This window comes from Saimiri boliviensis, chromosome 1 (genome assembly GCF_048565385.1).
Source record: "Saimiri boliviensis isolate mSaiBol1 chromosome 1, mSaiBol1.pri, whole genome shotgun sequence".
In the NCBI taxonomy this organism is placed as follows: Eukaryota; Metazoa; Chordata; class Mammalia; order Primates; family Cebidae; genus Saimiri; species Saimiri boliviensis.
The window spans coordinates 47,737,015-47,763,126 of record NC_133449.1 but is presented as its reverse complement, the minus strand read 5'-3'; the positions used below and the strand labels follow the sequence as shown (position 1 = coordinate 47,763,126).

Below are 26,112 nucleotides of genomic sequence, written 5' to 3'. Positions count from 1 at the left end.
GCCTTTTGAGTCATTTTTATGTAAGGTGTAAGACTTGTATTAGGCTTGTTTTTTCACGTATGGTGTTCAGTTACTCCAGCACTGTGGAAAAGGCTATCTTTCCTCCATTGAATCGCTCTTGCACTTTTGTAAAGAATCAATTGGGCAATTGGTTTGGGTCTATTTCTGGGATGCCTAATCTGCTCCATTAATCTATTTGTAGATCTTTGTGCCAGTACCACACAGTTTTTGATTTCTGTAGCTAGATAAAACATCTTGAAATTGGATAGACTGATTCTACCTACTTTATTCTTCTTTTTCAGAATTGTTTATCTATTCTTTAGCCCTCCATATAAATTTTGGAATAACCCTGGATATATTTACATAAAACCTTGCTGTGATTTTGAATTGCATTAAATCTGTATATCAATTTGTAGAGAACTGACATCTTTATCAGGTGGAGTCTTCCAATGTATAAACATGGTACATGTCTCCATTTGTTTGAATCTTCTTTGGTTTTTATCGTCATCATTACATAATTTTCAGCATGCAAAATCTATACATGTTTTGCTACAGTTAATCATATGTATTTTTTAGCAATTATATTTTTTATTTGTGTTCATTGCTAATATTTGGAAATGCAATTAATTCTTGTGTGCTTATCTACAACCTTCTGAAACTTAATTATTAGTTTTAGGAGGTGTATGTGGGGTGTAGTTTCCTTGGGCTTCCCATGTAAGAAATCATGTAATTTGCAAATAAGGTCAGTTTTATGTCTTTCTTCTGATCTTTATCATTTTATTTTCTTTCCTTGCCTTATTGTCCCGGCTACTACTCTCAGCACTTGTTGATTAAGAATGGTGAGAGCAGATATCCTTACCTTGTTCCCAGTTGTAGGGGGAAAGTATTCAGTATTTCATCTTTAAATATAATGTTACCTGCAGGATTTTTGTAGATGTTCTTTATGAAGTTGAGGAAACTCCCTTCTTCTATTCCTATTTATCTGAGGGTTTTAATTATGAATTGGTGCTGAATTTTGTCAAATATTGCTAAAAACCCCTTTTTTATAGCTGTATCTTATCTTCTTCTCTATTTAGTCTTTACCAATAAAAATGTATACAAAACAAACCAAAAAACCTGAGCCTTCTACTGGGAATACAGAAGACAGGCTAAGATTAAGCTTTCTATGAAGTATAATCATAGCTGTTTTTTTTTTTTTTCTTTTTAAGTGCAGTAGATTTGTTGTGGAAAAAGACATGTATTTTTAAGGAAAGAAAGAATGAGAGGGAGGGAGGAAGAAAGGAACTGCAGATATAACATAGATGTGTACAATACGTGTTGAGTCAAACCTGACGTTAGGTAATTACATACATAATTACATGGAGAGCAATCTGAAAGACTGAATACCAAATTGTTATATAGGAGATGAGGTAGAAAAAGTCTTTCACTCATTAATATTTTATTCTCTTCTCTAATGTTTGATGTAAATGCTTTAAGATAAGCTGGTAACAGTGAATAATTATTTTAAATTTCTACTAAAGAAAAAATACGGGGGAAATCTTATATTGCAAAATGCTATGAACCACACTGACTTTTTGTGTACCTGAACACAATTCTTCTCTTAAGATGCTGTCTTTATTAGCCTGAAACACAAGTGCTTTGTCAGGGACAGGTTAAAATATGTTCCATCTCCATTCATATTCACATGGAATGAAAAGAACAAATGCTCAAAAGGAGGGCTCAAGAAAACACTGAGAGAACAAGGAAGCAATCTCTATAAATAATTCTCTCACTCCCACTCCAAACACATGCTCACAATAGCTCCATTTCATGGTTTGGTTCTTTAGGTCAGTTTAATCTAAAGGTGGTGACTTCAGGTTTGAAGGGAGAGAACTGAATTTGTCTAACGTGATGGATATGATGGAGGCAAAAACAGATATGTACACACACACACTCAGCAAGGAAAATAAAGGACGCCTTCCTCCTCCTCCCCCTGCCTCAGACCAGGCTCCTGGCAGGGCACAACTAGACAAGAGTCCCACAGAAGTGTGGTCACTGTGACATAGAGAAGCAGCAGCCACCGTACTGTAGTAACGCACCCTCAACAGTTTATAGATACTGCTATGGCCTGTCACTACCTGACACTACCTTGGTGATAGTACGTCCTGAGCTTTCTAAATATTTCCAGGACAATTCTCCAAGGAGCTCTCTCTTCCTTTGAAGAGAAAGAACCAACTTCCCAGTGAGTAACCCAGTCAAGTGACACAGCTAAGGGAAGATCAGTGCACCCCATGGCTATCAGTGAGGCAGGAGACCACTGCTGACTGCCACCTAGACCCTCACCACCTGAACTTACACTGTCATGCACTGGTACTCCAAACTGGGGTGGGGATGGGGTGTGAATTGTTCAGCAGATAGAACTCACACCTACAATCCCAGGACTTTGGGAGGCCGAGGCAGGCGGATCATCTGAGGTCGGGAGTTCAAGACCAGCCTAACCAACATGGAGAAACCCCATCTCTACTACAAATACAAAATTAGCTGGGCATGGTGGTGCATGCCTGTAATCTCAGCTACTTGGGAGGCTGAGGCAGGAGAATTGCTTGAACCCGGGAGGCAGAGATTGCAGTGAGCCGAGATAGTGCCACTGCACTCCAGCCTGGGCAACAAGAGTGAAACTCCATTTCAAAAAAAAAAAAAAAAAAAAAAGAGGAAGATAAAAATAAAAATACAAAGGACAGAAAAGAAAGTCACTAAACAAGGAAAATAGAACAAGTATCAAACATACAGGAAAATACTCAACCTCAACCAAAACCCCCAAAATGGACATTTGAATAGCAAGATAGTACACGTGGGTGATTCCCCAGAGCCCTCCAGAGAAACATCCTTAATTCCAACCCCTGCCCACCATTTAATAACCATGTGATCTTGGGCAAATGACTCAATCTCTCTGTGCTTCCATTTCCTGGGTCTAACGGGTATTACAATTGCTCCTTACTCACAGGCTTATTGAGAAGGCTGATGAGATGACATATGTAAAATGCTCAGCACATGGATAGCACAATGCTCACACTGTGTCTCTTAGTCATTGTTGATGTTTACAGGAACTCAGTCTAGAAAAAACAGCCTGGTGATTGTCAACGCCCGCAAGTGAGCAGAGTGCATTCACAGACAACTGGTGGCACTACACATCAGCATGGCTCTTTTGAAAGACAATTTGACAATATGCATGGAGGAGTCAGGATGGTATTGACACCTTTAGGTTGTCCCTAATGACGTAATGTAAAAGAAGGGAAAATCCAAATATGCACACTAGAACCCAGTGTATAAAAGTAAAAATTGAAATAATGTAAATATCTACTAATAACAGGAAAACAGACCGGGTGTGGTAACTCATGCCTGTAATCCCAGCACTTGGAAAGGCTGAGGCGGGCAGATTGCTTGAGCCCAGGAGTTTTGAAACCAGCCTGGACAACATGGTAAAACACTGTCTCTTCAAAACACACAAAAATTAGCCAGGCACAATCACATGTGCCTGTAGTCCAAGCTACTTGGGAGGGTAAGGCAGGAGAATCACTTGAACCTGAGAGGTGAAGGTTACAGTGAGCTGAGATCATGCCACTGCACTCCAGCCTGGGTGACAAAGCAAGACCCTGTCTCAAATAATAATAATAACAGGAGAATAATAAAGTCAATAATAAGGCTTTTAACTCAATATTTTGTTGCTATTAAAAATTGCAGTTAAGAAGATTATTTAGCAACGTGAGAAAGATGCTTGGGATGTAATATAATGTGGGAAAGCCAGAACAGAAGCAATCAGCATATCTGCATGGAGGTGACAGCCACGTCGAAAGTAAAACAGGTGACTCCCTTTCCCCTCATTTCCTCCCCTCATCCTCAGCCCATGCCCAACCTCCTTTCTAGGATCAGCTGATGTCTCCAGCTAAGCTGCTCTGTTCCTCTCCATTAACTCATCTGATGATACCCTGAGAGTGTTGCCTTCTCCCTCTCACAGGAAGTTCAGAAAGAGCTTCTTAAGGAGCTGCCTTCGTCCAGCTGAGAACTTGGAGCTGATCTCACTGAATCACACTGAAAACCCTCTGGGACTCTCAAAGGCCACATAATGAAGCCAAGACTCCAGGGCCACCTCACCTCCCCACTGCTATCCTGCAAACCACATCAGACCCAGACCCCAAATGCAGTGCACTGTTCCATGGCCCACCACATGCCAGCTCATTCACCTGCTATGCCCTTCTATCTTTATTTGCCTTTCAAACTCCTCTTCATCCTAGAAACCCCCTAGACATCATCATGACGTGGGAGAGTCCATGCCTCACCCTGGCTTTTATCTATCCCTCCTCTGGCTACTTCTGCAGGGCATACGTGGGTGTCAGTGCCTGTATACAGAACCCTTCCCACCATTCTGCAAACTTGTGGAAGCTGTGCCTCTTCCATCCAGTGCCAGAACCATAGCAGGAGCTCAGGGAAGGCTGGTTAAAATTAGCAGGTTTGTATTTCTTTCATTTCTATTCTCTAATGTGGTTATGTAGTTGTCTGTGCATATTAAGTCACATGAAGTCTGTATTTGCCCCCTGGGCTCGGGCAGCCAGCAGAAGAGCCATCGCCAAGGCCCATGTTCTGGTGCCACCACACCACATCTCACCATAGAGAGTGAGCCCATCTGCACCAGAGCACCCAACTGTGGGAGATGCTTTCCAACCAGCTGAGAAGAGACTAGGATCTTCTGGTGTACAGGTGAACTGTACACCAGATGAAATGTATACCAAAAATCTTAATTGCTATTTAAAACAAAAAGAAGAGGGGGGTGGGTAAACCAAGAAAGAAAATAGCAAAGCAACATCTCCAAATCTCAGAAGGATGCCTGGATGTCTTCTAAGGACAGAAAAGAAAAAATCTGACATGTTGCTAACATCAATATGGCCATTGCATTGCTATGAATCAGTGGCCAACACCAACAAAATATGCTTCTCTCTGTGCAGAAACTGACCATTTAATTCATCTGAAATACAAGGTTCAAATTAGAATCTGAGTCAGGCAGGAAGTTTGGGCAATAACAAACCTATGGATGGCATCCACTGGACACTTTCTACACATCAAACATGGTGCCCAGTGCTGCAGAAACATCACTCCACTTAAGCCCACCAACTCTGAGAAGGAAGCATGACTCTTCCCATTTTGTAGATGGGGTGATAAAGGTTCAGAGAACATGCTATCTTGCCTAAGGTCACGCAGCTAGAAGGTGACTGAATACCAGGGGATATTTGGGATTGGCATCTTGCAGGCCTTGAGCACAATACTAAATACTAGGAACTTTTAACCCTAGAGACAACAGGGAGATGCTAAAGTATGTGAACAAAGGACACTCAGTGATGATCCCGAAAAGCTATTTGCATAAAAGGAACTGGGGAAGAGGGCAGCAAAAAGACAAAGCTTTCCTTTAATGTGCAATATTTTTATTCAAAGAGGCTTTTTATAATTTGCTAATAGAAAATCAATTTGGAAATAGGCAATTAAATAAAGCCACTGAGCTTTGAGGGGTTTGTTGGGGCTGTCACGGTCCTTCTGTATCAAACTGGCCTAGCTCCTCTCAGCTGAACAATCTGGTGCAATCACTAAGACCTCTGAACACTCAGTATCCCTCGTTATCTCTTCTCTCCTCCGTGCCTTCCTGCTGCTGATATGCTCAGAAACATGGTCCAGGCCTCCAGTCAACCAGAAGGATGAAGAAATCACGCCACTCTCAAAGAAATGAGTATTTTTCAGGATTCCAAGACAAATCTCCACTGTAGCCAAGGGCCCCAGACATTTATCCACTAAGGCCTCAAAGCACTGCATGGAGTACAAGGACATTTGATGCGGTCTGTCTCTAAAAAGTAACTTTGCAAACAGCATAAGTACTTACCAAGAAGGATCTGCGTATAGTAGACTACTATGCACTATTAAAAAGATTAAGGACATTGAAGTCCCCTGTGTGTGGAAAAAAAATTAACGATGTTGTCTGTATCCTAATTCGGAAAAAAATCTCCAAGAAATAGTGTTCAGTGAAAAAAGCAGGAGGATGTCCTCTTCTGGGGTAGAAGTGTGAGCCCCCTCCAGACCAACCATCCCATGAATAACAATGATAAAGTCAGGCCAAAAGAAGAAAAATGAATACTGAAGATTCTGGAGAGTAGAACCAAGCACATAGAGTATTGAGCGGAGTCCAGATTTGAAGTGGAGAGTGGCACAGAGCAGCCTTCCTGTTTTTTAATTGTTCTTTCCTGATTTGTGACCGGAAAGCAGGTCACAGTTAAGACCAGTGCAGTGTAAATGGCTAAAACTCTGAGAGAAAAACTGCAATCACAATGTACAGGACACAATCCAAAATTACTCATTTACAAAGAATCAGGAGAATGTAACCCATTCCCAAGATAAAAGACAATCAGTAAACGCCCACCCGAAGATGGTCCAGATGTTGGAATTACTAGATAAGGGCTTTAAAGTGCATATTATTACCATACTCCACGAGGTCAAGGAAGACATGTTCTAATTAATGGAAAGATAGGGAATCTCAGCAGAGAAATGGAAGATAAAAACAAGAAACAAGCAAACATTTTAGAATGAAAAAGTAAATATCTGAAACTAAAAGTTCACTGAATAAGCATAACAGCAAAATAGAAATGAAAAAGGAAAATTCAGTGAGCTTGAAAAGGCATTAACATAAATTACGCAAAAGAGAGAAAAAGAGGCTTAAAAATGAACATCGAAGGAGATATAAATGAAGAAATATTCTGGATTGATGAATTAGAGGATTCAGTGTTGTTAAGGTGTCACTTTTTGAGACCCTAACACAATCCCAATCAAGTTCCCACCAAGTTATTTTTTAGATATTGGCAAACTGATTCTAAAATTTATACAAAAAGTCAAAAAATAATGCTGAAGTAGAACAAAGTAGAAGAATTCACTTCAGATTATTTCAAGACTATAGTAATCAAGTCAGCAAGAAATTGGAGAAAAAATATACACCCTAAGTCAATGAAACAGCAGGGAGAACTCAGAAATATCCCCACATAAATATAATCAACTCAGTTGATTATAGTTATATATATACACAGACCTTATGTCTCAAATAAAATTCATTTAAAATTGGTCAAGAGCCTTAATGTAAAATGCAAAACCATAAAACAAAGGATAAACTTATATGACCTTGAGTTTGCAGTGTATTTTTAGATATGGCACCAAAAGCACAATCCATGAAAGAAAAAATAAGTCAACAAATTAGACTTTATTGAAATTAAAAACTTCTGCCCTGTGACACTGTTAAGAGCATAAAAAGCCATAGATTGGAAGAAAATCTTTGCAAAACACATAGCTAACAAAGTACTGATATCCAAAACATACAAAGAACTCTTAAAACTAACAATAAGAAAACAAGCAACTCAACTAAAAAAAAGGGGGGGCAAAAGATCTGAACATATTCAAACAAACATATTCAGAGGGCAAAGGTGCATATGAAATGATGCTCAACATCATTTGTCATCAGGGAAATGCAAATTAAAACAACAATGCAGTGCCACTACATACTTATTCGAATGGCTAAAATCGCAAACACTGACAATACCATAACTGGCAAGGATCTAGAATGACAAGCACTCTCTCATTAATTGGTGGTGAAACATAAGACAGTTTGTCCATTTACAAAGCTAAACGTAGTCTTACCTTATAATCCATCAATAGTGCACCTAGATATTTACACAAATGATTTTAAAAACTTATGTTCACAAAAGACCTGCATACAAATGTGTATAGCAGCTTTATTCATAATCACAGAAAACTGGAAGCAGCCAAGATATCCTTCTATGGATGAGTGGATAAAAAAACTGTGGTACATCTCTACAGTGGAATATTATTCAGCAATAGCAAGAATGAGCTATCCAGTCATGAAAAAGCATAGATGAATCTTAAATGCATATTGCGAAGTGAAAGAAGCCGGTCTGAAAAGGCTATGCTGTATGATTCTATTTATATGACATTCTCAAAAAGGCAAAACTATAGAGATGGTGAACAGATCAAGGGTGGCCAAAGGTGTGGGGAGGGAGAAGGACTAAATAGGTAAAGCATAGGGTATTATTTGGGGGAGGTGAAATTACTCTGTATGATACTTTAATGGGAGATACGTGAAACTACACATTTGTCAAAACCCTTAGAGCGTTATAGCACAGAGGGTAAAATCTAATGTATGCAATTAAAAAAAAAAACATTTAAACATTGAGGGGTCCCAGAATGGAATGCAGACTGTGATAAAAGAATGTAACTTACGACAAATGTATGAAACAACCTCACTCACTGAAGGGGGTAAGAAACAAAGGTGCTGAACTAAGTAACTCTGGAACGGAATGCAGTAAGACTGAGGGCAAAGTAAACTGCACATCAGCACTGTAATCTAGATGATAAACTTGTTTGCCATGGAATATGACTGAAAAATTCTAAAACTGGCATACATGAATGCTGGAACTGAATAATTAAGTAAATAGTTGGTAGATGGTGGGAACCATGTTTCTCACTGTTGGAGGAGGCTACAGACAAGCAAGGAGAAGGGCTAGAATGCCCTACTGTAAAGGGATCAGAGTTGAGATGTGTATGAACTCATGTTTAGCTTAATATGAATACATACTTATAGATAAGTTATGTTCACAGGTTGGTTTATACACATATATTTCCTTGGTTTAACAACTGGAAAGGCCTAGAAGTAACAACATCCCGGACACGAAGGAAACACCTAGCACCCAAATCTTGGGTTTCTCAAAACATTCTTTAATAAAAGGAACCAGGGAAATGATTAATCCTAGGGCTCAGAGCAGTCAAAACACAAGATGAGCCTGGGGCGTCCTGTATACGGCCACATGTATACATGCATAGACTCATACACACGCATGCACATACACACACATGCATATACACACACATGCACATATGCGTGCACACACACATACACACACACAAACACAATGACAGAAGAATGTCCAAGATAACAGAGCCAATTGAAAGAGCTTCCAAGAGCCAAAGCTGAAACAATTTGAGCAACAGAAGAAAGTAGTATTAGATTATAACCCAAAGTACAAATTAAATATCCATGAGTACATACCTATATAAAGAAGTGTTTGGATAAATAAGTAAATGAGGGAGAAAAGACTAATTTCCCATGCAAAAGAATTCCAAATAATTTCTGCAGATACTCCACCCTCGATGAGGTGGAACATGACTCCCCACATCTGAAGTGTGGGCCGATCATATGAAAAGAGGGAAAAAGAATGACTTTAGAGTAGAGAACCTGGACAAATTTTTCTTTGGACACTTTAAGTCAGCAACTACTTGACCTGGGACAGGTGAAGAGATGGACAGGGCACCTGCTCGGCCCCAAAGATTTCAGTGATGTCCCTCTTACTTTCAAAGGTGTCAAATTCTGAGTCACACCCAGAGAAGGGCTCTCCGTCTACCCAGGTGTGAGGCAACGCTGAGCCCTGCTGCATTTGGGGGTCCAGCTCTTCTTTGGAGCCCAGACAAGCCTGTTCAGGAACTGCTTCTTCAAGACTTCCAGATCTACTGAGCTCCTGGCACCTTCATTATTGAATAGAAACTAGCAGGAATAGGTAAGAAGGAAGAGAGAAAGTATCTTGAATGGCTCCTCAAAAGAGATCTTACCCTTGTAAATATTTCACTTACACCCCTTCAACATCCAGGAAAGAATGACATCAAACTAAGGAACAGCAGGGTCTTCCCTGCCACGTGACCACAGTACCATGGGCTTTGGGAGCCCAGTTTCAGTGAATTGTGCTTGAGGTTAAAGTTTGGGTAGAACTTAGGAGGTATGACAGCTGTTCTTGCCATAGAGTTTTTCATACAGATGCCTCATATTTGCTGGGACATGAGATCGAAAGGTGGATCATACATGTTGTTCACTGGAAGGTCCAAATCACACTCCGGGTATCCAATGAGAGCAGAAGGGAGGACATTTTTCCCAACCACAGTCTCCCTCCCTATACCTTCTCCCACCCTCATCTCCTGAGCTTTTTTGATTAGAGTTTTCCCAGCAGCTGTCACTTCACTGCCACATCCTGTCCTTCTGCAACCCAATTGGTGAATTTCCAAATCTGGGCCAATCCAACCATCCTATTTACCTACCTCTGTCTTCAGGTACAAATCATATTGTACCTTCACATTGCCTGGCACTGCCATAAATGCAAATTAGAACGAGGTATGCCACTCAAGACCAGGGGTACAATGGTCTTCACAAGCCTCCTTCTTCTGGCCTCTATCCTCCTCACTCTCTTGCTCTTGGTGGCTGTGGAGATTGAGCCTTTTCTTCCTAAGTGTCTAGTCCCACCGCCACTCCCTCTCCTCAGACCTTCATCCTATCTCTGCAATCCTCAGAGAACAGAAGTCATCTGCTGGGACAACCTCAACTTTTTTGCACCTGGTTGAAAATTCTTCTCTATCTCCTCCCGTCTTCAGACTTTCTGTCCCTCCTGTCTGTTAGGAAAAAATACTTGCTTTGGTTTCAGAGTCATTCTCCACCTATGTTTAATATCACACCCTCTGCGCCCCCTGTGATGTTCCCTTCGGTTAACTTTCTCTTCCTAGCAGCATCAGCCTCTCCCTCTCACTTCTTCTTTCCCATCTGGGCTCAGATGTGCTCCTGTTGCTACAGTGCCAGGCATAGGCTATGATCCCACACAGACCTGGGTTCAGATCTCACGTCCGCCTCTTACCAACTAGGGGATGTTGGGAAATAACCACACACACAGAAGTCTATGGAGTGTCAGGCCAGTGCAAGGGACTTTACATACAATGATACCAAGCTAGCAGAATCCCATCAGCATCCTCAGGAGACAAGGACGTTGTGTTTAGTTCAAAGAAGAGGAAGCTGGGCCCTGGAGAGGTTAAGTAATTTGTACAAGTTCACATAGCTACGCAGGGCAGAGGTGGAGCCAGGGGAAGCTGGCCTGTATCACACTGAAGCCCACATTCAATCCTTCACTGTCTCCTAGATGTTCAGCCCCTTCTCTATAGAATATCAGTATTATTGGCTACCTTGTAAAGCTCCTATGAGAATTAAAGAAAATGATGTGCACAGAGTGATTAGCATAATGTCTGGCATTCAAATGGAATGATTTCCATAGGATTACCAACCATGCATTCCATCTTGAAATTCCTTCCTCCTGGCTTCTATGAAGCTACGATCTCCTAGTTGTCCTCCTGCCTCTCTGACCCACCTCTAGCATTCCCCATAATCCTCTTGGGCTCATCTTTTAAGTGTAGGCTTTGTCCAGAGTCCCTCATAGCTCCCCATTCCTGCACAATGTCACCTACTTCCCCAACTTCGGTCAGTGCCTCCCAGAGCCTCCACCCTTCCTGATACTTTGGCAAACTCATGCCTCCTTTCCTAAACCTGTTCCTCCTAGGCAGTTTCCATGTTTAACCAAGGTGCTCATGAGCCATGATGAATCTCATTGCTTCCTTCCTTAGAAACCTCCAGTAGCCCCCTGTTGCCAACAGAATAAACTGCAGAATCCTTAGCAAAGCAACCAAATCTCTTCATTAGCTGATCCAAACCACCTTCCCAGCCGCTTCCGACTGCGCCGATCTATCGGACAGTTGCTATCAGGCCTCTCCTCCCCAGGGTCTCTTTTCCCAGCTTAACACCCACACATACTCCAGCAATTCCTAGCCTGGCATCATGTCAAAACCCTCAGCTGGGGCCAGGTGTGGTGGCTCACACCTATAATCCCAGCACTTTGGGAGGCCAAGGCAGGTGGACCACGAGGTCAGGAGATCGAGACCAGCCTGACCAACAAGGTGAAATCTGTCTCTACTAGAAGCCCATGATGGCGTGTGCCTGTAATCCCAGCTACTCGGGAAGCTGAGGCAGGAGAATCGTTGGAACCTGGGAGGCAGAGGTTGCAGTGAACTGAGATCACGCCACTGCATTCCAGTCTTGGTGACAGAGCAAGATTCTGTCTGGGGAAAAAAAAACACTTCAACTGTCTTGGACATCATCTCCAGACTGGCTTCATTTGCCTGGGTGTCTCTTTCAAAACGAAGCCCAGAAGCAGACAGTACTTTAGGTGCTGAAAAGAACTATGCCCTCCAGTGTTCTGAAAATTATACTTCTAAGAATGCAGCCTCTCCTTTTTGTGCCTGCCCAACAGGCCAGTTCTAGCTACAGCATTGTAGCTGAGTTAGCCTTGGCTGATTACGAGCTTCCGTGTGCTCCCAGGGTGCTGACATCGGCACAGAATCATTTCAGGTCTACGCTCTGCTTTTCCAATAGGACTGAAAACCCCTCAAGGGAAGGAATTTCTATGTTCCATCCTATAAGGCTTACATGCCTTTAGTCCAGCTGCAGTGAATAAACCAGAGGATTTGTAAGGTCATATGTAAAAGTGGGGTCATGTCACATTTAACCTCAATCTCCCCCATCCCTTGTCTTTTTTAAAATTCTACTTTAAAACGGAGCATAGGCAAAGAGTATACTTTTTTTTTTTTTTGAGACGGAGTCTTGCTCTGTCACCAAGGCTGGAATGCAGTGGTGTGATCTTGGTTCACTGCAACCTCTGCCTCCCAGGTTCAAGTGATTCTCCTGTCTCAGCCTCCCGAGTAGCTGGGACTATAGGCACGTGCCACCATACCTGGCGAATTTTTGTGTATTTTTAGTAGATACAGCCAGGCTGGTCTTGAACTCCTGACCTCAGGTGATCCACCCCACATTGACCTTGATGGAATTAGTACTTTAAAAAAAAACAAAAAGTGAAGAGCATGGATTGAAACAAAGCTTGGATGAGACGGCAAACGGAAGAAAGGGAACGCTCCGCAGTGAGCCAGCCCTTTACGCCTTACACCATGAGCTACTTATTCAAGCATGAAAACTGGGACATCATTCTCACAACACTAATTAGACAAGGAAATGAGATATGCAAATTTTTTTTTAAAAAGTTGATTCTCCAATACTCCTGCCAGATAAAAGTTAATGAAGAAAACACAACCCAACAGGCTGACTCTGGAGCTGATGCCCATCACCCTAATTATCTGACCTAAGATGTCCCTGAAAGAAAAATAAAGCATGAGACGCAGGCTACCCCATGACCCTGGGGACAGATCAAATCCTTGGAAGCTCTCATGGGCCAGGTTGGCCCAAAGGTCAGAGGACGCACAGTTGCCTAAGCAAGAAGCACAGAAGTTTCCAGAAATTGAAGATGCTGCACTTTGAGGCTCCAACACGTCCAGCACCCCTTCTTCAGTGCAGCCTCCAAATGAAGGGTCTTTCACAAGAAGGGTTCTGTGGTACCCTCAAGTCATTCCGTCATCCTTGAGTCACTCCTCAAGTCATCCTAGTGGGACACAGATGGGCACAACACTGCACTGCCCACATGAAGTGATGCCTGCCTCGCCAAGCTGCCTCCCTCATGGAGCCTCTGTTTCCTCAGCTGTGAAACTGGAATCCTGGCAGAGCTGCTGTGAGCACTGAATGGGAACACGCACATGGAACGTCAAGAGCCTGGCCTACGGGAGACCATCAGCACGTGGCAGCTCCCTTCTCTCCTCCTGGACCACATTAGAACAAAGATGCTTGTGATGGGCTGGGTGCAGGGCTGAATTCAGTTCACAGACAGCTACTGAGGGCCTTCTGTGTACCTCGCACTGTGTGAAGTTCCTGCCTTCTTGTAGCTAAGGGAGAAGTAGGCAGACTGTAAATACTTGGGGCTGGAATAAGTCAGGCACTAAGAAAAGCCCCCAAAGGCATAAGGCTTTCCCAGGGAAGCAACATCCATGCCCAGGTAACTGGTGAGCAAAAGAAGAAGACAGGGACAGTCATGGGCAGAGGGGCCAATCTGTGCTGAGCCCAGAGGTGACCAGGGTGGCCTGTTTGAGGAGCTGCAACTGGATCTGTATTGCTGGAGTATAAGATTCATTAAAATTCCCCTTAATTCAGTTCCTCTACACTTTAGGCCAGGGCTGCTCTCTGAAGCTTTAATCCTATTACACGGCTGTCTTTAGAGAACAGGAGACCATCCCCAGTCCTACGTATCATCTACCCAGAATAGCACTCCAGTCACACTGACAATGTCATCAGACCCAGGAGACTTAGCCATGAGCAATCTGCAAGGGTGAGCCAAGGAGCAAGTAAGCACTGCAGGAAATAAAAACAAAATAGTCACTGCCCAGACACATGCCTGCCTGAACTGAAAATATGCTGGGGTGGGCAAGTCCCAAAGATCTCCATATACACATTAGAAACAGAAAATACTTTTCTTTTCCTAAAGATTCAATTCAGATTCCAGGACCCTTAATACATTTAAATGTTACCAGATGACCCATACCCAATCTCCACAGGGCTGTGATCTGGACTGACTTATTCTTCATCAAATAAGCCTTCTTTTTACCACTATATTTATTCATCTATCTCTCTCTCCATCCATCCATCTATCCATCTATCCATCCATCCATCTATTCATTCATCCATCCATGCATCCATCTACCCATCCATTCATTTATCCATACATCTATCCATGTATCCATCATTCATCCATCTACCCATCCATTCACCCACCCATCTATCCATCCATTCATCCATCTATCCATCCATGTATCTATGTATTCATCTATCCATTTATTCATCCATCCACCTACCCATCCATTCATCTACCCACTCTTCCATCCATTCACCCATCTATTCATCTACCCATCCATCCCTCCATCCATCAATTAATCAATCTATTCATCCATTCATCCATCTATATATGCATTTTTCCATCCATTCATCTACTCACCCATCATCCATCCATCCATTCACTGAATGCTTACTAAGTACCAGGCCCTGTTCTATATCCAGAAATAACCAAGAAGACACAGGTTCTATCCTCTTGAAGTTGACATACCCACTGACAAGCTTTGGAGGTCAGGCACCCCAGGCAAGACTTTCTTACCCTGGAGTCTGATGAGTGGCAAATAAATATAGTTCCACAGAAACCCTTGGGTATCCCACTCAGGGTCAACCTTGCAGGCAGAGAGAATGCCTGCTCCTCAGTTTACCTCCTTCTGCTCCAGCCTCTCCAAACTCAGATCAAGCCTGACCCAGAGAGAATTCCCTACGATGTAGGCAAGATTCTCCCCACTCTAAACCATGTAATAATCTAGAAAGGCCACATATCTTCACAGAAGCAGGGGACTGTGCTTCTTACTGAGGACATGGCAGCACATACATTTTAAATATGAAAAACATCCCCTCCTTCTAAGATCCCTGTATTGAAGTTTTCAAGGCACCTCATTTGAATTTTGTACAAATTGAGAAATAAACTAATGAGCATCAGATAGAGGCCAAATTAGTAAAATACAAATTAATAAAGGAGAATATGAAATAGATTTCATACAATAGACAAAATAATCAAGAAACTGGAAGATATTACTACTATAATGATTGATATGGTTTGACTGTGTTTCCACCCAAATCTCATCTTGAGTTATAATAATTTCCACATGATGTGGGAGGGACCCATTGGAAGGTAATTGAATCATGAGGGCAGTTACCCTCATATTTCTGTTCTTATAATAGTGAGTGAGTTCTTACAAGATCTGATGGTTTTAATAAGGGGCTTTTATCCCTTTTGCTCAGCACTTCTTCTTGCTGCCATGTGAAGAAGGACATGTTTGCTTCCCCTTCCACCATGATTGTAAGTTTTCTGAGGCCTCGTGAGCCCTGCAGAACTGTGAGTCAACTAAACCTTTCCTTTACTAATTATCCAGTCTTGGATATGTCTTTATTAGCAGCATAAGAACAGACTAATACAGTGATGAATGCATATGTTTCTTCTCCTAACCAAAAAAAAAAGAAAAAAAAAAGAAAAAGAAAAAGGCAATTAGAAATTCCAGGAGAAACAAAAAGCTTTAAAAAGTTACAATAACCAAAATATCAAGCAAACAAAAACATGATATGATTCTGGGTAATCTAAAGAGTACAAGAAAAGTGATTCCATTTGACCTTGATGCTAGGAATATTGTTGTTCAAATTACAACGATATTTTGACACTAGACTTCTAAAGAAGAAATATGATCCTCATATGCCACATGGTTCTACAGTGAACCACACTTCATAGCCCTGGCCTTAATAACAAACTTATAACAATAACACAGAAAGTTATAACCCACAAATATTCCACTAACCATCATTTTGCTCCTCTTCTTAGAGCCTGTAAGGGTTTTGTGGTGGCAAATTTAAATGGCCCAGTTCACTTTTTAAAATTTATTTAAGGAATTATAAATTTTTTTTGCTTACTAAATTTCATTATGGTAGGCAGAGGTATTCAAAAATCGTTCCATTAAACTAAGCTAAAGAAAATTCCATTGGACACACTTAAAAAATGTTCATTCTAAATGACCCTTTTCCCCATAAAAAGTCATTAGTGAAAAGGCTGACCAACCCATTTTCCCTCTCGTTCCTGCTCCCAGCACACAGTGCTCAGAACCACAGTGACACATAGCTGTGAGGCAAAGTCAACAATAACACTAAAAATTAAGCCAGGCCTCAGGTCACAGTGGGGAAGGAGACCTGGATTCTTGCCCAGCCACTAACCATTTAGCATCTACCAAATCCCAGTCTGAGTGAAGTGTTTACATTTTCAATGTGGACAACAAATTTTTTAAATCTTTGGTTTGGTTTGGTTAACCAAGGCAAATACAACCATGCACAAAGGGTTCAAGGAATGCCAGTGAGCAGGGCTTATCCCAAGAACATCTGTCTTTAGGACTACAAAGCCACTCCAGCACTGGGTAAGTGCCAGACCCCAATGCTGGAATACCAGACTGCGAGGCCCAGAAAGCTCTGGGCAAACTGTTACATCTTCCTATATATCAAGTTTCTCATCTGGAAATAGGAATCAGGACAGCACTCAACTCACAAGGTTGCTCTGGTGACAAAATGAACAATCATGTGTGAGGTGCTCAGAAAACCGTCCCTGAACAGGAAGCACGCTATACAAGTGAGTTTTGACTACGGCTTGAGCTGTTATTGCCTTTCTCTGTGGGAATCCACTACAGGATGGAACAAAGGAATGGAGCAATGAGATGTGGAGTGAGAGAAAAGGACAGTGACCTACGGAAGCACTGTGCTACATGGACTATCAAGTTTCAGGTGGAAAAGCTCCTAAGGACAGCAGGCCAGCCATCAGTCATCCATATCTGACCTCCCAGGTGGCACAGACCATGCTTTTTCCCAGAGGCAGCCAACAGGGCTTCCAGGGAGTGAAGCCTATGAAGCTCCTCACAGCTGCGGCCTGGGCACTGCTTTACCTGCTGTAGGTGAGCCGGCTGCTACAGCCGAGGAAGGCAAGCCTCTCCCCCAAGCAGAACCCAGGCTGGGGCACTAGGAAACAGTCTACACTTGTGGCAGCATCGCACTGTCCCTCACAGCTGCCACCGCCATAACCCAACATTTGAGGAAGCTGGGGTTTCCTACAATGCCTGTGTAGACTCTGATGACTTACTTAAAGGGAGTTCTGTCCTTGAAACGTCACAGCCACAAGCATCTAACATTCATGGGCCACATCAAATGGAGAGAGATGCCCAAGGACTTTCCTCTCCTGTAACAGAAAAAAACTCCTTGCCCCACAGACAGCTTTCTGGCTGCCCATCCGTGAATGTGACCCAGATATTCTACTAATTGGGGAAGGGCTGGATGTCAGCCCTAGGTCTTTGTGCCAGAGACCCAGAGTTCTCATTTGGAAAAGCTTCTATAAAGGACATACACTGGACTCTGACCACAAAAACCCCACAACTCTCTCTCTATGGCATGTTACTCTCAGTACCCGCTGCTGTGTGTCTCCTCCTGCCATTGCAACCACAGAGGCTCCTCATAGCATTGTAGCGTTGCAGTTACCTAGATGTGCCATGAATCCCTGGGGGGCATACACCTGCTCCAGGTCATCTCCGTCACCTCTTGGCATGATCCACGGTGCTGAGAGGAAGGCGTTCAACACGTGTTCACAGAATTGAAGCAAATTCAAAATGGAAATTCTTTCAAATGTCCATTTCAGATACACATGTCCTGCGCTATGTACTTACTATGTACTCTCTGGCTCTTTGGTCTTTGAGGAAAAGGGCGGTAGATGTATCTTTTAAGGAGAAATGTTTATGGATGGAGCTGGAGGCTATTATCCTCAGCAAACTAATGCAGAAACAGAAAACCAAATACCGCATGTTAATCACCTATAGTGGGAGCTAACTAATGAGAACTTATGGACACAAAGAAGAAAACAAGAGACACCGGGGTCTGCCTGAGGCGGGAGGGTGGGAGGAGGAGAGGAGCACAAAAGATAACTACTGGGTGCTGGCTTAATACCTGGATGATGAAACCATCTGTGCAACAATCCACCATAACATGTGTTGACCTATGTAACAAGCCTTCTCACGTACTCCTGAACCTAAAATAACGGTTTACAGAAAGGACAAATGTTTAAATTTCAGTTGTTAAATATGTAAACAACTGCTACAGAAAACAAACGTTATTTAGCCATTCTCTACCCACCCAAAATGCTGCAATCATAAGTTTTAAAGACATTTAGGAGTCAAATTACATCCTGAAGAGTGGTCAAGATAACTCTACATCCTATTCACAATCTTGGTCTTGAGCCCAACAATTACTCAGCTCATGCATCCTTCTTCTTATGTTGACACTTTTTAAAAATCAACACTGATGCCTGATGAGAAGCTAAATAAACTGATGACAATAGCAAAAACCTCCCCACTTCCTAGAGACAAAAGTAAATAAACACAAAGAAAACAGAATCTGCAGGTCATTATTGGTATTTGGTGACCTCTGGTGGTCAAGTCCAGGAAGTTTCTACATGAGGAGACAATCTGTATTTCACAGATGGCCTCTCTGAGGATCATTCAGGCTAGAGCCTTCATCCCACAGGACTTCTGCAGCAAGGAAGCAGGTCCTGATTCCCTTCTCCCCGCATCTGTGTGTGTGAGAGGATGAAGAAAAAAAAAAAAAAAAAAAAAGGATAACATCAGCCTTAGCAGAACAGGAGGAGCAATGCAACCCTGCTTCTCAAAACACACACAAGATGCCTGGAAAGGTATAAAACTGCAACGGATGGGCTGCACTTTCAACTCCCCAACACCATGCTCCATCTGAGCAGATGGCTGAGCCTGGCCACATCACAAAAGTGTCAACAGAATGAGCCAGTCAGCTTTGCCTTATTAATATCAGGGAAACACATTCTGTGAACACCACACATTTTCAGGACATTACTTTAGAGAATGTCCTACATAGCCTCCCCTTACATCACCCTCTGTTATGCCACACTTTCCGAGGAGGCAGAGGTCTCACTGTGCTCACATCAGAGGGTTTTCATTCCCACCAATCCCATTCAACGCAGTCCCCACACTGAGTCCCTGTGCAGACCTTACAGAGACGCTCCTTACTCTCCCCTTTGCTGCAGGACAAAAGGCAGGCTCTGAGGATGGTGAATGCCTCTGGCCTGTCCTTGCACACTCCTGCATGGGGATTTTCTGTGAAGTGTGGTGTCCATCAGGTAGGTGACTGGTTTTCTCTAGGCCATTCCATAATTCCCCGATATGGTTTGGCTGTGTTTCCACCCAAATCTTACCTTGAATTATAGTTCCTATAATCCCCACGTGTCATGGGAGGGACCCGGTGGAAATAACTGAATCATGGGGGCGGTTTCCCCCATCTTGTTCCTGTGATAGTGAGTGAGTCCCATGAAGTCCGATTGTTTTTGCTCAGCCCTTCTCCTTGCTGCTGTCACATGAAGAAGGATGTGTTTGCTTCCCCTTCTGCCATGACTGTAAGTTTCCTAAGGCCTCCCCAGCCATACTGAACTTTGAGTCAATTAAACATCTTTTCTTTATCAATTAACCAGTCTCAGGTATGTCTTTATTAGCAGTGTGAGAATAGACTAACACACTCCCTTTAACTACTAAATTATACATGAGCTGATCACTCTCGAGTTCAGAATCTTTTTAGTGGGATGGGTGGGATAAATGGATTGTTGGGATAAATGATGAAGGATGGGTGAATGACAGATGGGTGGATGATGGATGAATGGAGAGATAATGAATGACGCATGGATGACGAATAGATGATGGATGAGGGGATGGATGGGTGGTGGGTGAATGGGTGGATAGGTGGATGGACACAGAGAGACAGGTGGATGAACAGGTGGGTAGATGGGTGGGCAATAGATAGAAGGAAGGATAGAAGGGTAAAAAGATTTCCAGGACATGTAGGGCTCTACTAGGTCTTGCACTGAGACTAAATTTTAAAAAAAAACCACACTCCTTACCCACTAAAAGTTGTGTTAGTAATGATACAAAATGAGAGCAATCGATGACAAGAATAGATGAACACAAAATGATTCCAGAAGAAAATAAGAGTAGGTGACCTCCAAGCAAAAAAAAAAAAAAAACAGACTAAAGCCTGGTCGTGTTATGGCAGTAGCTACAAACATTGAAATTATTAATGTGAGGAGGCTGAGTAACCTGCTCAGGAGGAAGTGTCATGGCACCCAGTTCATGGCCATTAGGACAGATAGAACGTCATTCTCTGACACCTGCTGATCTGCCAAGCTCCAGCCAGCAGCTAAAGTACACAGGCAGAGTGGTGGAGAGGCAGATGACTAGGAGCTGGACACCCCGGTGAGGATTACCGATACTGGGACCTCTCTGGCGCTGTATCAGAGCTTGGGTGAAGGGGCAACCCCAAGCAAGACCCCACAGCAGCGGCAGTATGCAGCCTGCTGTGCCCACTCAACACAGCATAGGCCCACAGAGCCACACCGCTACTCCCTGTGTGGTGAGAAGGGCCCATGCTGGCCACCGATCAACCCCTGCTGGCTCTCAAGGCAACTTGGATGCCCTCAACCTCCTCTTCATTGCTGGAATCGTCCATGAACCCTTGCAGTCAGGTGGTCACAAAAAGGTTACTCAAGGACACAGTATCCCATTGCAAACCCCCATCAACAGCAGGAGAGACTTTCCCATGCCTTGCTGGGACCTGTCACTCATACCCAATAATGCACCCTATAGGGAAAAATTGCGTGTCTATCGCCGGTTCTGAGAATCCCCTGAAGCCAGTTTCTTCCCTTTGCTCTCCCTGCAGCTCCTGAGGATGGGAAGAGCTACCCCAACTCACATGTGGCACCCTGTACAACTTGGAGATGGTCGTTCAGGCTCTCAGGACTGCCTGAGTGTGCCTGCCGCCCAGCACCCACATGCCTGAAAAGACAGCCCAGAATGCTGGTTGCACTCGGCGTGCGGCCCCGCAGCTCAGCTGCTGCCTGTGACTCTGCAGCCCCAGCCCTGAGCACACTCCCAGACCACCAGGGCCACCCTGCCAAGTGTAGGTGAGCATGACCCTAGTGCCTGCTGACAGTACAGTGCACGAGTGAGGAAACCTGAAGCACATACTGTGGGGAGCAGTGTCTGGGACAGAGAGGAAGAAAGAAAGGAGACTCCTGGTTCTGGACAGAAGGGCCAAATGGAGTTAGATCAAAGACGCAGCAACATCCTCCTTCCCACAACATGGAACTGGCAGGGGGGTTGGGATGTGGGAGCACAAGAACCAACACGTACTGAGGGCTTCCCTCTACTAAGAGCTACACCAGGGGCTTTGGATGTGAATCCTGATTCAGACCTCATTCACTCTTTCAACTCCTATGTGCTACGTATCGACTATGTGCCCAGCTCTGTGTGTGAAGCTGAACACACAGCAGTGGATGAGGCTGGCAGGGCCCTGGTTGCGTGGAGCTTTTAGGCTAGTGAAGGAGACAGAACCCACCTATTACACATGAGTTGTTACACACGAGTTGTAATCAATGCTATAAGCGGGGAGTCCAGTGCCTTGGGAACAGGTGGCAGAGGAACCACATACAGACAGAGGCCTTTGTGAAGAAAGGACAGTCATACAAGCTCTGAAATGCACATAAAAAAGGGGGGCCTCCCCAGCAGGATGGCAGCACGTGTGAGCCCCCTCCTACAGTGACACAGGGGAAAGACGGAAATGAGGCCAGAGGGACAGAGGACAATGGAGAGAGGGGGTGCAGTGAGGGTCACGAAGGATCCTGGATACAGGAACAGAACTTGGGCCTTGATCCTGGAGGCCCAGAGGGTGACCAGGGGGCTGAGACAGTGCTGGGGTTTCACAACCATATCCATGTGTTCTCTGCAGGAGTCTTAAGGAGCAGAGCCCACAGCAGCTGTGCCACCTGGGAACCCAGAAATACAGATTCTCCACCCCATCCCAGAGCTGTGGAATCATACGTCATGGCGGTGGGACCCAGCTACCGTGCAGCACCCAATTTGCTGGATTAGCTTGTCTTAGCTAAAATATTTACCTCTGTGCAAAATCAACCCCAGAGAATGGGCTAGACCTCATTTACATTTCTCACTCCCTCAGGCACCCCAGCTTCCTCCTCCTTCTGAAAAGGCTTCCCAGCCTCCTGGCACAGGCTGCAGGGGTCTCCCAAGCCCCCACTCCCAGCCCTCCCAAACACGTTCACTCCCTTTTCCTCCTGCTCTTGCTAATCATTTCATTTGTCCTGGTATTTCTGACACAAATTAGATGATGATCAGTATGTCAAAGCTTTAAGAGAAAACCCAAAAGTTCTGAGGAATGCTGTGAAAATGAAAGATAACCACGAAAAATAAGACATTTGGGCAAAGTTTAAAATGACTGGGCACGCTCAGCCTTAAGTGAATGTCACTGTGGGGAGCCGCGGTGACAGTTTTCTAATACACAAGGAATGCATATAGGAGAAAGGGATCCGTTTTTCCACTCTTCAGCAAGAGCAGAAGGAGAAGGACCATCTTAGGTTTCAGCCGGGAAAACATATGTCATGTGTCTGAGCCATAGGAGAGGAAGAGCTGCCAAGAGGGCCGGTGAGATCATCCTCACCAGAGATGCTGGAGATGAGATCACAGCAGCGCGGGTCGTGGTCAGCAGGGTGCCTGGACCAGGCAGAGTCTCAGCCTTGCTGGGCTCTGTGCAGGGTCTTCCCACTGCCTGACAATCCCATCGCCTGGCAAGGTCTTAATGGGCAGGGCTGGTGCTGATTCCGGGTTACTACGGTTTGCTTCAGACACCTGGGAATTCAAAGGACGCTATGCACCTCTGCAAAACATTGCATATTGCCTTGTTACCTGGAGGCCAGGATACCAGGCATTTTTTTTCATGGGAAAGCCCACGTCTTCCCTTCCTTTAGCCAACTCCTGTCTTCCCAGTAATAGCAACGGCAGCAGCAGCAGCACCAACGACAGCAACACGAATAATAGCCATGAGCTATGGAGCATTGCTCTGGACCAGCACTGCACACACATTCTTCACTCATGCCTCACCACCATCCTAAGACTCATTTCACAGATGAAGAAACTGAGGCCTAGAGAGCGCTATGGCCTGTCCATGGCCCCACTGCTGGTCATGGCCAGGATGAGACTTGAGCCCAAAGCTTTCCTGCCCGTAATCATGATCACGCCTCCATGTTGCCAGGAATGAAATCTGCACGTCAGACAACCAGTAAAGAAACTGATGCAAATGTGGCCCCTAAGACCCTGCTGGGCCTGGCAGGGGCTGGCCTGTGATGATGTTCAGTAGAATGGAGAACACGAACCTTTTCAAAATCACCATTCTGATTCCTCTCCCTGAGACATCACCCCCACCCACTCCAGATCTGGTGATATTTAAAACCAAGGCCCTCCCCGAAGGCCCCCATCCCTGCCTGGTCTGATCTGCACCACCCCATGCCTTGCCCCACACAACCCCACCTTGGACCTCAATGAGCCTGCAGAGCTGCTGGTGGCTTGGACGTCCTTCATGCATCTTCGCCCCCTCCAAAACCAGCAAGAGCGCAGGGTTTCCTAGCAGCCTCCCTGGCCGCTGACCACCATGTGTTTTTGAGACACAGCCAGCACTCTCCTCAGAGGGCCCCTCAGTCAGGACGGTCTACAGGCTCCTGCAGTTAGAGGGGATACTGTGCAGAGACTGCTATCATGGCTTCAGCTAAACCTGCATCCGACGTTTAACCAATCTTCCCTTTCATGCGGTTCTAGGCTTGCCTGGCTTTCCTACTTTGGCCTCTCTCTGGAGTCCTGAGGATGGCTGAAACGGCTTCTATTGCAGACCTGAGGAACCAGTTTTCCTCGGCACTCTGATGCTGTCTGTGCTGGTACCTTCACCACAAGGCTCTCTGGGGTCTCACTCAATATCAGACAGTTCAGCCAAGGGACCTGGGCCCCTCCTGACGTGGGACTTCAGAAAACCCACCCGGCCCCACTTAAAGAGCCACCACAAAACAAGCACAGGAACTGGGGTGCACCAGCGGGCATGAAGTCAGGCCCGAGTACACATGTTGATGGCCACAGCTGTGGCCCCTTGCAGGAAACACCACCGTAAGGGGAAGCCCGGGTCAGGGCAGACTGTCTGTGAAGCGTGGCCGACCTCGAAGCGAGTAAAGAAAGATTTTCCTGCTATTCAGATGACTGTGGGCTGATGTCAGGCCTAAAGTCAGGTGAATGAAATTTATTCCTTCTTGATGGAAAAGCTGGACTCACGCCCCAGATGTATATTCCTGGGGAGTCTTAATTTTTCTTCCAGCTTCACCAAGCTCAGTGGAACTTACTGAAAGCAGGCTTTTCCTTCATGCAGAGACAGAGAAGGCCCAGAGAAAAAAGTAGCCTGGGGCCCTAGAGCGGAGAAGGAGGCCCTTCCAGAGCTTTGCTCTCCAGGCTCCTCTGTCCGAACCAATTTATGGGAGAGTCAGGGTTGGGGAGGCAGAGATGGCTCCTGGAGGTCTGGCCTCATTGCCTCCAGACTGTGATGGAAAACGTTACACCCTATACAGACACAAGAGGATCAACACTCCTAGGTGAACTCAGCCAAGACATGCCGACCTCTGCCCACACGGGCCAGCCCTTAGCTGCTTCTCCAGCAAATGCATTTGCTCTGAACATCCCGTTCTCCCTGGTCATCTCTCCTGCACAACGCCTGTGCTCCACCCCCTTGATTAGCAGCACACATCTGGGATCCAGATGGGTGTGACCCCCTCTTAAGAAGGGCGTAGAAATATTCCCTGTGGATGGACACCTGGCACTCCTCAGCATCTAACCAGGAACCCTGGCCATATTATACCAATCGTGGCTCGAGAAGCTCAGCTCCTGAAATTGTTACTCATTCCTGAGCCATGAGAGAATTAACAGTAGATAAATTCAAATCAGAGTCAGCTACCTCCATGACACCCATAGCTTGGAAAACCACAGCTATTCTCAAAGGGGTCAGTGCTGCCAGCATGGCATTGAATCTTGCGCTCTTATTCCTGATAGGAGAACGGCACTGGCCATCTGGAGCCACGGAACCAAACCTGTGAAAAAGAAAGGTAGGGTTTCACAAAAAAGCAGGACAGAGCACCACTAGAAAAGAAGTCAGGTGGCTCCCATGTGCACACAGGGAAGCGCTAGGATTTCCCCATCCTGGAACTTCCCCCTTGAGACAGAAAGCAGATAAGAACAGGGGGAGTCCCCTCCAAGAGATGCTGAGAAAGGCTTGACTCATGGGAGGTAGTGGTTTCCTGAGACATTAAACCCGCACCAGAGCCTGACTGTGGAGACCGCACACTGACCCATTTTTTTAAAACTGAGATGTAATTCACATACCATAATTTTTTTCCCTTCAAAGTATACAATTCAATGGATTTTCTTATAGCCACAAAATTGTACAACCATCACCATGATCCTATTCCGAATCATTTTATCACCCCAAAAAGAAACCCCACCCTCCTAGCAGTCCCTCCTCATACTCCTCTCCCTCCAGCCCTTGACAACCATTAACCTACTTTCTCTACGGTGCCTGTTCTGGGAAAAAAAATTCACATATCAGATGTGGTCTTGATGTCTGGCTTCTTTCACTTGGCATAATGTTTTCAGGGTTCGTCTATGTCATAGCATGTGTCAGTACTTCAATTCTTTTCATGGTTGAATAATATTCCATCGTACGGATATGCCATGTTTTCTTTCCTATTTCCTCAGTTGATGGATATTTGGACTATTTTCCCCTTTTTGCTATTG

At 44.5% G+C, this 26,112-nt stretch overlaps 1 protein-coding gene across 3 annotated transcripts in view; it reads right to left on the bottom strand.

The window, feature by feature from the left end:
* ACOXL (acyl-CoA oxidase like) overlaps nt 1-26,112 on the bottom strand; it is a 384,752-nt gene that overhangs the window by 276,287 nt on the left and 82,353 nt on the right. For all 3 annotated transcript variants that reach the window (XM_003926733.4, XM_074396963.1, XM_074396961.1), the window contains one exon: nt 25,277-25,409. In XM_003926733.4, the coding sequence (XP_003926782.1) occupies nt 25,277-25,409 (133 nt within the window). The remainder of the gene's footprint in view (nt 1-25,276; nt 25,410-26,112) is intronic.